At 44.0% G+C, this 12890-nt stretch overlaps 2 protein-coding genes across 4 annotated transcripts in view; one reads left to right on the top strand and one right to left on the bottom strand.

Annotated features, from left to right (window-relative positions):
- Positions 1-1281, top strand: part of LOC147012191 (solute carrier family 22 member 6-B-like) — an 89831-nt gene extending 88550 nt beyond the window's left edge. Inside the window, exon 10 of the mRNA XM_085856017.1 lies at positions 862-1281. Coding sequence (XP_085712143.1) covers positions 862-934 — 73 coding nt within the window. The 3' untranslated portion in view covers positions 935-1281. The remainder of the gene's footprint in view (positions 1-861) is intronic.
- The window catches only part of LOC147012190 (solute carrier family 22 member 6-B-like), a 49186-nt gene continuing 37211 nt past the window's right edge, over positions 916-12890 (bottom strand). For 2 of the 3 annotated variants that reach the window (XM_085856016.1, XM_085856015.1), the window contains exons 7-10: positions 4527-4741; positions 4281-4389; positions 3225-3434; positions 916-1415 (exon numbers count right to left, since the gene is read on the bottom strand). In XM_085856016.1, the coding sequence (XP_085712142.1) occupies positions 1259-1415; positions 3225-3434; positions 4281-4389; positions 4527-4741 (691 nt within the window). In that variant the 3' untranslated portion in view covers positions 916-1258. The remainder of the gene's footprint in view (positions 1416-3224; positions 3435-4280; positions 4390-4526; positions 4742-12890) is intronic. The other variant, XR_015051505.1, reaches the window with a different exon arrangement.

The raw sequence follows: 12890 nt of genomic DNA, 5'->3' as shown, positions 1-12890 counted from the left end.
TATTTGTTGCATAGTTACATCATCTCTGAGCTGTTTCCAAAAATTTCGACCACACCATTTCAGTGACATCGTCGCCAATTACCAATTTTTACCAGCATTTGCCATGACAATAAGTAAGGCCCAAGGAAACTTCCATCATGACTACGAGGCACAACATGGTCAGTGATAATGACAACTTAAAAAAAACTGGTGTGTGTCAACAAATAATCAAATTCACTATTTTCAACACTTGGTTCTACAAAGTTTAAATATCGCTGAAAAGAGAGACATTGTTTAAGCTTTTCGTCTTGCATTCAGAAGGACAATCACAAGAATACGACAAGTATTGCAGCAATGTGGGGACTTGGGTTATCCTATCCTCTCTGTCTCGCAGCTGTGACATGCATGAAGGTTAACCAATCAACATCTGCCTTATGAACAAATCGGAAAACACCAGTGAGCATAAATACCTTTGATCTTTGACTTATGGTATTCTTGCGATTGTGCTGATGAGTGCGAGAAGACAAGCTGAGACAATGTCTCTTTTCAGCAATTATTGCCATTTCACCGGGTCCCTCACTAGTATTGATAAATAATTTTTATTAATAGGGAAGCACCATATGCACCAATCTGCATATGTTGTATTTTCTTATTAAGTATAGTAGATCTTTTCAAACTATTGTACACAATTGGCAATAATCAATACAATAAAAGTTCTGATTTAGTTTTTATGATGGGTCCATCTCTAAATTAACATGCTATATACACAATGCCAACATTGAAGTGCATCCTTTTGCAATGTTATAGCTCGGTGTTATTTCGTGCATTAAATCAATTTTATCGATATTGATAACTTTTGTCTCCCTCCCATTTCCTCCATAGAGAAAAATCGATGCAAACAATAGAGTCATTCTCAGAAAACAGCGAAGTCACCAGTAAAAGCACATTCTTTTAATTAAGGAACATCAAGTATTCCTGTTTACTTGCAATGTAACAATGCCACAATTACACCATAAAAATATTACAAAGAAAGAAAAGGTGAAGATTGGTCAAGTTATTTAAACAGATACTGTACCTTCCTTCAACACATCACTTACTTTTCATGTTTTCGAATGAACTAAGAATTATCATCAACGATAATTGCATAAAATTATTATTTTTTTGTTCCCCTTTTAAAACAGAATCTACAAATGAACACAAAGGTGAACACATTTTTTTTTTAATTTGCAACCTCAAATGCAGTGCCGTTACCGATTCCTTTGTCGTGCTGTTCCCGAAATTAAATGATCACTTCTTCCACAATTTTGACTGAATTTGTTGATGTTTCAAATGAGCATTTCACATCTTTGTTCGGTGGAATTTTCTGCAACAGTGGACTTTCTTTTGCACCATCTTGTTTCTCTCCAGCAGACTGATCGTCCTGTCGCTTCATGTGGCTGTAATAAGGGAGCAAAATTTAAAAGTTAAATTAAACAAGATAAACAGGAAAAAGTTTGATAGTTAAGGGGAATAGATGCTTCTGAACTATGTTTTGCAATGAATACTATTATTGAATGAAAATATTTAACAACAAAAAAGGAATGATTATGCAATTAGCTTCAGATATTTAAACAATTGCCAATAAGCTTTTCATCAATCTTTCTGAATCTTACCCTATCCTCTCCAAATAAAAATGCACAAATACCTCTTTTAGAAATAAAATAATTACCTCCATCACCAAAAGTACATAGATGGAGGTTATGTTTTCACCCCTGCTTGTTTGTCTGTCTCCAAGCAGGATATTTCAAAATGTTGTGAAAAGGAAGAATTGATTAGATTTTGGTGAAGATCTGCATCTGACTACTAGAATTTTTTAAAGAGATTCTTCACCATTGAGAGATGGGGCCAAAAACAATATATAGCAGAATATCTCAAAAGATTGCAGATGGATTCGCATGAAACTTGGTGGGCTGGTTGGGTGTATGACAAGGATGAATTGATTCGATTTTGGTGAAGATCCGAATCCAGATCCGGATATGATAATTTTAATTATTTAATTAAAAAGTGATTCTTCACCATTGAGAGATAGGGCCAAAAACAATATACAGCATGATATCTCAAAACATTATTGGGCCCGATATGTTCTCGTGGATCAGGCATTGCGTGGCAGAGGTATGCGCTCTACCGAGTGCCCTTCTAGTTTGTCAGATGAGTTCCCTTTTTCAACTCAGATTGACTTTTCCCTTTTCAGGTCCTTTAGTGTGGGAAGATTAAAAACAAATGTCCCTTTTCAAATTTTTCAACTCACGTTGACTGGCAGGGACTGTAAGCTGCCACTTCATTTCAGGACTGGTCCCCTATTTTTGCTGCCGCTGATATTAATGTGACATGGGAAGTCTTCCACAGAAACCTGTTCTATCTAATGTACAGATTCATCCCATAGAAGGTACAGTTACCATACTCTTCTCTCACCAATGGTACCCCGAATGCTGTGATGAGACAGTTGCCTTGAAGCTTAGCTTGCCTTTTCTTCCTGGAAGGCATACCTGAGAAAAAGTAACCTCATATCCCTTACAAGACACTTCAACACAGTCGGCCATTCGGACTATCAACCTTGCATGATGATTGCCCAACCCATAGGTGTTTGTCCATGCTCTATCCTTTTTAAATGCTGAGCATCAAGTGAGGAAGCAGCCCATACCATTTTATAGTCTATGGTATGACTTGGATAGGGTTTGAACCAATGACCTCCCAGAATTAGAGTGGACGTTCTCACCATTATGTCACCGGTGGAAGGTGGTTGACTTTTCGAAGTTGGGAAAAGGAAGTCAAGGGGTGGAGGGAGAGGTTAGGCCAATGAAAACAATGCAGTTGAGGGTGAGATTTCAGTTGTTATTGCAAACATAACAAACAGCATGGAGATGTCATCATGGCATTCATAGTCGGCAATGATTCAGAGTGTGCTAATAACTTGTTACCATCCCCAGTCCCACTCTTTCCTCCAATGTTTCAAAGTAACAGTGCATCATCATCCTAAATCTTTACCAGTGGTCTTTTCTATCCCCAAGAACACTCGCCTATCCAAGCTCTCTTCCGCTCAGGTTATTATGTTCTTCCCTTCTCCTCTCTCTCTCCTGCATGTCGCCTTTCTCCCCGACATCAATCATTGTCCCTATGTTGCTTTGCTTCTCCACATCACATTACGTGCCTGCCACCTCCTTGAGTCTAACACTTTGTAAACAAACAAATTATTAAATTATACTCACCATGATTTTAACATCACATCGTCCATAGTGTCTGGCAATGGAACGTGAAGTGTCTCAGGCAGGTAGAAAGTGGAAAACCCTGCTATTATAGAAACGGTACCATAGATGATTTGGGGGAGCAATGGGTAAAGCTCGCCCATGATGGTCACCAATGGTGCTATCATGGCACCCATTCTCGCTGTTGTTGATCCACTGCCAATTGCATTCTGCCTGGAAAATGGCATAAGTTTTTACTAATTAACAATACAAATTAAATTTAAGGAAAAAATACAATTCATGGCTTAACGACTCATTTAAGAAAGATGTTCTCACACCCTGAGATACATGTGAGCATCAGATCTCTTTTCCTTTCAAATGCAAAAATAGCTGCTGATTGCATCACGTGCTGGGGTCACGGCTGTGCCGCTGATGCAGTGGCCCATGTAGGTCAAAGAGAGAATTTGGAGCTTAGGGTTCTAGCGATAACTCGCCTATTCTTCGCGAAGGATACAACTAATCCTGGCAGACGGGATGCCCAGTGTAACGTCCAACCTCGGGATGCACACACATTGATGACTTGCTCTGCCTGTGAAACACCAGGGTGACCGTTTAGAGCTGGGCTGAAATTCGAACCCAAGCAAGATAGCTCAGATGTGGAGGGTACATACCTCTTGGCTATCCTGCGAGGCCAGCATATAATTTATTCAAAGCTGTGAGTGTTTCAAACAAAATTGTTTCCAAACATGACACATAGGTAACAATATTTGACTGCTGGATGACTGTCATATAGAAATGTCTCGAGTTGGGCCCATATGTACTCAAATGAGTATAGGAGCTCATAATCTACAGTAAGTTTCCAGGGAAGAAAGGTGTGGTGGTTGGTGATGACAGCAAATAATTGCTTTTTTTTTAAACCAAGGGGCCATCCTCATATGATTTATACAAATATAGTATAATATTGACTCCCCCACATAATTTGTTCCACATCTGCCATTTTTCATTCCTTCTCCTGGCTTCTATACTACCCTCTAACACCCTGCCCCCACCTTTTCTCCAGACTCCTTCCCTCATATGTACCTCATAAGTGTTGGATACATCTCTCCAGTGAGTAGCAGTACAACATTGAACGAACCCCCCAAACTTCCTTTTCCAATCACTGCCATGATGGTTCTTAATATTCTCAAATCTGGGTAAGTAGCATACATGGAATGTTTCGTTAATGTAAGCACCATGCTGTGAAGTTTTCAAAAAAACACTCGTAAGTCATGACATGATGGTGACATCCATAATAATGACTGCAAAAATCTGAATGTTCAGACAGACCTTGAGGAATGAAGACCAGTGCCAGACACGCACCACCAGCAAGGAACAGCAATGTTGCCAGGGCAACACGACGACCAATATAACAAGCGATAACAAAAGCTCCCAGTTTTGCTGGGAAATCTGCCACAGCAAACATGAGCATAACAATATAGATCTCAAAACCAAAACCATGCAGATTCATGGCAAGGCCGTAGTAGGAGAAGCTCGTGGCAAACCTGCAACAAGAAAGAAAGCATGATCTTTTTAAACATTACCAATTAAACTATTGGGATTACTCAGAGGTTTTAACTGTTTAATATAGGTTTGATTCCTTGCGTGACGATAAACTGCCATGCTGGCGCTTCACAGGGCTTAGGGTCAATGAGCAGAAGATGAGCATCAATGAGCAGAAGATGAGCATCAATGAGCAGAAGACTATAATTTGAGGTGGGGCAGAGGAGGGGGTGGACCCTGTCTGCTAGCATTCCCTGATGGACATCAAAGCTGCCATGGTACCTTTCAAAACGAGTTGGCCATTGTGTCCTGGCATCCCAGACAAATTCCAAATTCCGATCCTGACATCTACATGGGAGTTAGTGGCATCTCATAATGGACCATATGTCTCGGTTTCCAGCTTCTGGGTATGGTAGCTTTATCTCACGATTTCCAAAGTTAAAAGTATTTTTCAAAGTTGAACAGTTCGGATTTGTCTTTGTTGCTGTTGATTGTTGTCCACTCTAGGTTTTGTTTCTTATTTGTATCGTCTGCTCATCGTCATGTCTGCTTGCCTGTTTGGTTCTTTGATCTTGAGCATCTGCCTTGGCTGGTTCAGCCTTCCCAGTGTTAAACAGGCATTCTTTCTTCCTTCTCCAAACAACAACAAATAAATGATAAAAATGTATTCTTCCTTTCAACTCATTCTGATCTTATCTCTTAAGTAATTGAGGCACAAACTATTTCTTTCTTAATTACCCCATTTTCTTCCTCCTCTCTTTTCTCTCCATGCATATTATATACATCCTTTAAATGATAAATTTCATGTTTAATCTTCACACTCTCATTTCCAAATGTCACACTTCCCCCTCACCTCACCCTACCTCCCTTCCACCACACCTCGTCTCCACATTCCTGCACGCTTCCAACAGCACCTCCTCCCCTATTCCTAACTGTGTGTACCTCCAACATCAAAAGCCTTCACTCCAACCCAACAGATCTCTCAACTCAGGCTACTGCTGATAAACCAGACATGATCTGCTGAACTGAATCCTTCCTCCCACATGATGTCCCTCACTCTTTCACGTCTCTCCCTGGCTATTGTCATCTCTGCTTTGACAGGCCTGAACGATTCCCCAGTGGTGGAGTTACAGTTTACATCAAGAACTCTCTTTCTCGCTGTCATGATTTGCATAACCTTAAAAATCGATGGCAGGAAATTGTATGTGTGCTGTTCCATCCTAATAACAGAGACAACTCCACTTACATCTCTCTCTTGGAAAACAGGGACCAACTTGTAACCTCCCATTGCATCTCTCTCCCTCTCCCTCTCCCTCATAATGTCAAGATTTAAATAGTCACGATGCAAAATGGCTGGGTGTTAGTATTTCTTTCACCAGCTCCTGCAGCAAATAATTTTTGTGACTCCATGGGCAATCAAACATGGGCTTGACTCAATCTGTGCACTTTCTGGCCCATATTTCCACCAAATGCCAGGTCAAGCCAGATCAGATCTGTGATTTGCAATAGGTACCATGTAAACCTGTACTAACTTGTTCCATGGACAGGTTGTCAGCGACTAAACCGTCTCCCCCACCAGGTTTCCTGATGTGGAGGATGTTTGGATATGGACACCCAGCAGGATTAAAAACAAAACCTGTCAAAGGGTGGAGGAGCTCCTTGTGAGCCAACAGCCATCCATATCTAGTGCCCAACTGCGTCTGCGGACATCCTCCTGCAGTTGGGTTACTTTTTATTAGGAGGTTGGTTTCAGGATTTGCACTTCGGGCACGATAAAACCCTTGATTCCACAAAACATTCTCGAAGCATAAAAAAATCTGAAAATCCACTCCGTGGGAGTACCTCCTGTGCAGCTTCCATTCGCAGGCAGCTCACTGGATGACCGGATTGGGAAAAGCCTTCGGGACCCCCAATCTGTGCTGGAATGTCATCCCTAAAAGAAGATGATCACCTGTCTCTGTTATCATCTGAGCTCAAGCATTTGGACGTCGGTATTGCAGCTCTCTGAGGTTCGGAAACTGTATTGCGGCGAGATCATGGCGGGCGGTTACACCTACTATTTGTCTGGTCGCTCTGATGGTTACCATACCCAAGGAGTTGCTATAGCTGTGTCCAATAAGCTGACTCCAATGATAATTGAGGTAACACCGGTAAACGAGCGTATTATGAGATGAAGGATTCGTCACTCCTTAAGTGTCATTTCCCTGGTCTCTGTTTATGCTCTGACAAAGGTGAGTGATCTCACCATGAAGGACGCATTCTATGCCATGCTCGAGTCTGTGGTTGATCAGTGCCCCAATGAGATACACTTCCTGTCTTGAGGGATTTCAATGCATCGACTGGAACTGATTGGGATGGTTGTGAGAGGTGTATTGGTCCCCATGGGTGTGGAACTGTGAACCAGAATAGCACTAAGTTCCTTGACTTTGCTGGAAATCATAGACTTAGGGTGGCTGGTTCATGTTGTCAGCGCCCACAAGCTCATCGCTGGACTTGGTATTCCAACACTAGCGGTGTGGCAAAGGAGATTGACCATGTGCTAGTTGATGGTTGCTGGAGGATGATCCAGACCCGCAGGGTCTACCGGAGTGCTCAGTTCCTCAACACTGACCACCGGCTTGTTGTAGCAACTCTGAAGTTGCACCTTAAATCCAGGAGAATGGTACTATCCCAGCCTAGGCTGGATGTTGGCAAACTCAAGGATGAGAAGGTAGCTGAGAAATTTTTGAACAAAGTGAGTGGAGAATTGGGGATCTGGGTGCTTTGGGAGATCCTCAAGAGTTGTGGAGTGCCTTCAAAACCACCATCCTTGATGTTGTTGGTGGTTGTCTTGGAACTCACCGTAGGGCGAAGAAGAATTTTGTCTCTCAAAGGATACTGGATACCATTGACCAGAGTCCCACGGCCAGACTGAATGGCAGAGCTGAGCTGTTCAGGGAGCTGAGGCGTAAAACTGCATGTGTGCTTAGGGTGGACAAGGAGGCCTATGCATGAGGAATTTTTGAGTGGGTAGAGCATCACCTGTGGTCAAGTGATTCCCGTCCTGCTTACAGGGGAATTCGCGCATAATGTTCATCCAACCCCATCCCTCGGTGTACTGCAGTTAGAGCAGAGGGTGGTAGACTCTTGACAGAGGAGTCCGAAGTGAACCGAAGTCTGGTTACTTTGAGCAGTTGTACCACGCTGATCCACCAGCTGTCGAGTTGGATGTCAGGGATGTTACAATCACTGTTGCCAACCCTCCACTCAACTGTGGTCCACCTTCGTTTGTGGAAACACAGGCTGCGGTGAACCAGTTAAAAGGCGTAAAGCTCCAGGGATTTGTGACATCCATGCTGAACTTCTCAAGGCTGGTGGAAATGCTGCACTCGTGTCGCTGCATGCGGTTCTATGCTCTGCCTGGAACACAGGCATCATCCCAACTGACTGGAAGAGGGGCCTTGTTGTCCCTCTCTGGAAAGGGAAGGGTGATCGCCAAGACTGCAACAACTACCAAGGGGTGACACTGCTTTCAGTGCCGAGCAAGGTCGTTGCTCGGATAATTCTTGATAGGGTTCGCCACCATGTGCTTGAGCACCAGCGTCCAGAGCAATCAGGCTTTACACCAAAGAGTTCAACGATTGACCGTATCCTTGCTCTTCGGGTCCTCACTGAACGCAGATGAGAGTTTCGGTAGGGGCTGCTTATAGCTTATGATTATCTCTATAAAGCGTTTGCTTCAGTGAATTGGGATGCCCTCTGGAGGATTCTTGGTCTTCATGGGGTGCGACCAAAACTGATCGATCTGATGCCTAAACTCTACACTGGTACTGAGAGTGCTGTGAGATGTGGTGGTACCATCTCTGACTTATTTCCTTTTGTTGCTAGAGTTCATCAGGGGTGTATCCTGGCCCCCACACTTTTCAGCACTTGTATGGACTGGATTCTGGGGAGGATGAAGGAGATATCAAGCTGTGGTGCATCATTTGTGAATGTCAAGATCTCTGACCCTGATTTTGCAGAGATGCATTCATCTTTGCGGAGACTAGATACCCTTTTGGGGGCCCTCGAGGTGCTGAATGAGGAGTCGGATCCACTGGGATTACGGGTTTCGTGGGTCAAAACTAAGATCGAGGCTTTCAATGACATCTTGGATGCTGCTGTCCTGTCTGTGCCTGTTTGTGGTGAGGATGTTGAGGTCATGGAGAGATTCACTTACCTTGGCAGTGATATTCATGTCTCTCCTGGCTGTGAGTCAGAGGACAATAGACGTCTGCATCGGGCCTGGGGAGTCATGAATTCACTGGATCATGGGGCGTGGCGCTGCCGGTACCTGTACGGGAGGACGAAAGTCCGAGTCTTCAGGTCCTTGGTGCTTCCACTCTTGCTCTATGGATGTGAGACTTGGACTCTGACCAGGGATCTGAGATGGAGACTTAATTCTTTTGGTACCAGGTCTCTTCGGAGAATCCTTGGCTATCGTTGGTTGGACTTTGTGTCCAACGAGCAGGTGCTGAGAGAGACTCGGATGAGATTTGTTACCTGCATAGTCCATGAGCATCAGCTGCGGCTGTATAGACACGTGGCTCGTTTTCCTGTCGCTGATCCTGCTCACCAGATTCTCTCAGCGAGGGAGTCTCGTGAGTGGAGGTGGCCAATGGGCCGACCACATGCCTCGTGGTTGCAGCATGTTGATCAGAATCTCAAGGAGATGGTGATGGGCCAGGCATCTTCCTGAAGGATGGCCAGATGGAGGCCCCCGGAGTACCGGCGGAAAGTGGATGCAGCGACGCGCTGCTCTGGTGTATGCTCCCATACCTGACCTAACCTGATTTCCACCAATGGCAAATCCTCTCTTCCAAACTTGAGAATGTCAAACTTTCCTGTTAATGTCTCCTTTTCTTAAACTTCTCCAATTGGTTCATGTGATCACATGCTTGTGATAGTCAACATTTCTCCTGCTATTTTCAGAGAGCTGGCTCAGCTTTGACGAGTTTGGCAGTTAACTCAGCTTGATGAGCATGGACAGCAAGCTGCTATCTCCCTTCAGGACTCGTCTCCTCCCTCTGCCGCCGCTGATATTATTGTGGCCTGGGAAGTCTTCTCCAGCAACCTGGTCTATCTTATGTACATATTCATCCAATACCATCTGCAGTTATCATTCTCTTCCTCTTACCCATGGTCCACAAATGTTGCAGTGAGACAGTTGCTTTGAAGCAACTTGCCTTCTCTTCCTGGAAGGCAAATCTGACAGAAACAAACCTTAAGTCTTTCCACAAAGTCTGCAACAATTGTGTCCACTCACAGGAGAGCCCAAAAACAACATCTGGCCAACCTCAAGGTTGAACTTTCAAGCCGTCGCCTTCCTCAAAACATTGGTGGCATCTGGAGTATACCTGCTCTCCCTCCATCCCTTCCCTCATGTCATGTATCACCATAAATGACACCACTCGTGAGAGGGCCAAATGCCTCAATTCTGTGGTTGCTAACAAATATGTTGTCTCCAACCCCTCTCTCTGTACCCACCGTACACAGTCACAGCCAACCGCTCCCGAATACTGTATCTTTTGTACCTGACAAGGTATAGATGTTTTTGGCAACCCTCGACTCTGATTCTGCAACTGGCTGGACCAGACCGCATCAGCACACCTTTTAAAAACCTGCTCTACCGCTCTTGCACTTTCTCTTTCTGCTCTTTTCATACTTTCATTTGTCCTTGGTCATCTTTTAGGTGAGGTTCGATCAGGTATTGGAGCATGCACCACAGCAGCACGTCACTGCATGCACTTTCCACCGGTACTCCAAGGGCCTCGGTCTGGCCATCCCGCCCCCCCCCCCCAGGCGGGTGCCTGGCCCATTCCCATCTCCGTGAGATGCCTGGTGGACATCAAAGATTTAATTGGTAAAATTCAAAAAGAAAAGCTTTCAGACCAGGTCACCCTATCTTGGACACCACAATGTGCTAGTTCTCCAGTCAAACTCTGCATTCCTGTCCTAACCTACGGGACCTCAGCATATTGATGCAACCAGTGTGCTGAATGTTAAAATAAGAGGTTTGTCCATGAGTGTAACAGGAATATTGTGGTAAAGGCAGTTGCAGAAGTGTTATTATTTGAAACAAGCCATTAACATATTACGGTAAACGTGTGCATAATTTAAGCAGGAGAACATACTTATTTGACAATATTATCTCGTAATTATTGTTATTGTTATATCAATATGATCGTCTATTGACCTCTGACTCACAACATGTGGAAACATGAATGTCACTGCCAAGGTAAGTGAATCTCTCCATGAATCACTGCCAAGATAGCAGCATCCAAGATGCCAGTGAAAGCCTGGATCTTAGTTTTGACCCAGGAAACCCATAATCCCAGTGACTCCGAATCCTCACTCAGTGCCTTGAGGGCCCCCTTTAGGATAACCAGCATCTCTGCAAAGATGACTGCATTGTCTGCGAAATTAAAGTAAGAGATCTTGACATTTCCAAATGATGCAGTGCAGCTTGATCTCTCCGACATCCTCCCCAGAATCCAGTACATACAAGCGCTGAAAAGTGTGGGGCCAGTACACACCCCTGACAAATTGAACATACCTGAACAGCTCCTTTTAAGATCATCTTTCATCTGCTTGGAAGTCAACCAAGATCACTTAATTACACAAACCTGGTGCAAGAACTGATTCTCTTAACTACAAAACGATTATCTTATTCCCAATCATCAGCATGGTCAAGAATCCATGACCACAGTTGACATCAAATCCTTTTCTTCTTTTCTGTCTTACGTCTTTATCTCAGATCATCAGTTCAGATTCACACCAGATCACTGTACCCTGGACATGTTGCTGCTGCCTCCTAACAATGCATGGAGCCCTCGATCTTGGAGCCCTCTTTCTGGACATATTTCGAGCATTTCATACAGTATGGCACCCCTACTTGCTCTCCAAACTCTCAGCCTATGGCATCCAAGGCCACTTCCTGTTTTGGCTTACCGACTCTCTCCACTTTCATCACTGACAAGTGGGTCTCAACGTGATCCTCTTATCTCCTCTTCCTGGTGAGGCTTTAGTGATGCAAGGGAATGGTGGGCCAAGTTATGTTCGTAATCTTCATCAACGATCTTTCCGACTCTCTGGAAAATCCTCTTTATATCTTTGCTGATGACAAGCTCTGCCATTGCATTTCTCATCCTTCAGTAGGCAAGGAGCAACATCTTCTTTCAGTGCCGACATTCATTGAATCAGAAGCTGGTCTAATATGTCGAATATGGTATGTCTTTCAACACTGACAAATCTCACACTCTCACTCTGTCTTTCCAAAAGGACCATCAAGTGAACCCTCCCATCTATTTGAAGTTGACTTCTTGAAACTCTACCTTAACAAATCTCTTGAAGAAATTGAGTCATGAAAATCTTTGAGTCTCACCATCAGCCATGATCTTTCTTGGGCAAACCACATCTCTAAGTTTACCTCCAAAGCAAGCTGTGAACTCGACATCCTCCATCATGCAAAGTCTTTCCTTGGCACATATGAACCTTTATTTACTTACAAGGCCTTCATCTGCAGCATGATGGAGTACTGCTTTCCCCATCAGGCTGGTGCCCCTGCCTCACACCTTGCTCAGTCTGATGCCGTGGAAACTAAGGCCTTTAAAATCGAAGGTATTTCCTGTGGTGAAGCTCAGTCTCTCGGCCCATAATAATCACATTGCAGCCAGGTCGGTGAACTCTGTCTTGTACGTCCTCCTTTCTGGTCTCGCACCATCTGCTATTTCCATGCTTTGTCCTCTATATGTCTCTGCATGGTGCACGTGGTCTGCCAGTCATCCACTTCTGCAGAAAATCCCAGGATCCAGGCTCACTGCTCACCTCCACCCATTCGTTCCTCTTTTCTCTCACTTGTGGAACAAACTCCCTCAATCTCTTAAATATAATCTTCCCTCTTGGGCAGATTTTCACCACCTTTTTAGGTCATTAACCATCCATACCCATCTTTTCTACCCTCATTAAGCATCCCCAAGCCCACCTTTGTCCCTGTTTCCAGGTTATCAGCTCCCCCCCCCCCGCCTCACCACCATCATCTCCTGCTGATGTTCCGTCACACTCCTCTTAATTTCTTTTTTTATTTTTTGAAAATTGTTGTTGTTGCTTGGTTCATTTCTGCTTCTTCTCCAG

This window comes from Eptatretus burgeri, chromosome 15 (genome assembly GCF_056783735.1).
Source record: "Eptatretus burgeri isolate ZD-2024b chromosome 15, Ebu_testis_v1, whole genome shotgun sequence".
Classification (NCBI taxonomy): domain Eukaryota; kingdom Metazoa; phylum Chordata; class Myxini; order Myxiniformes; family Myxinidae; genus Eptatretus; species Eptatretus burgeri.
This window is presented reverse-complemented; position numbering and strand designations above follow the sequence as displayed.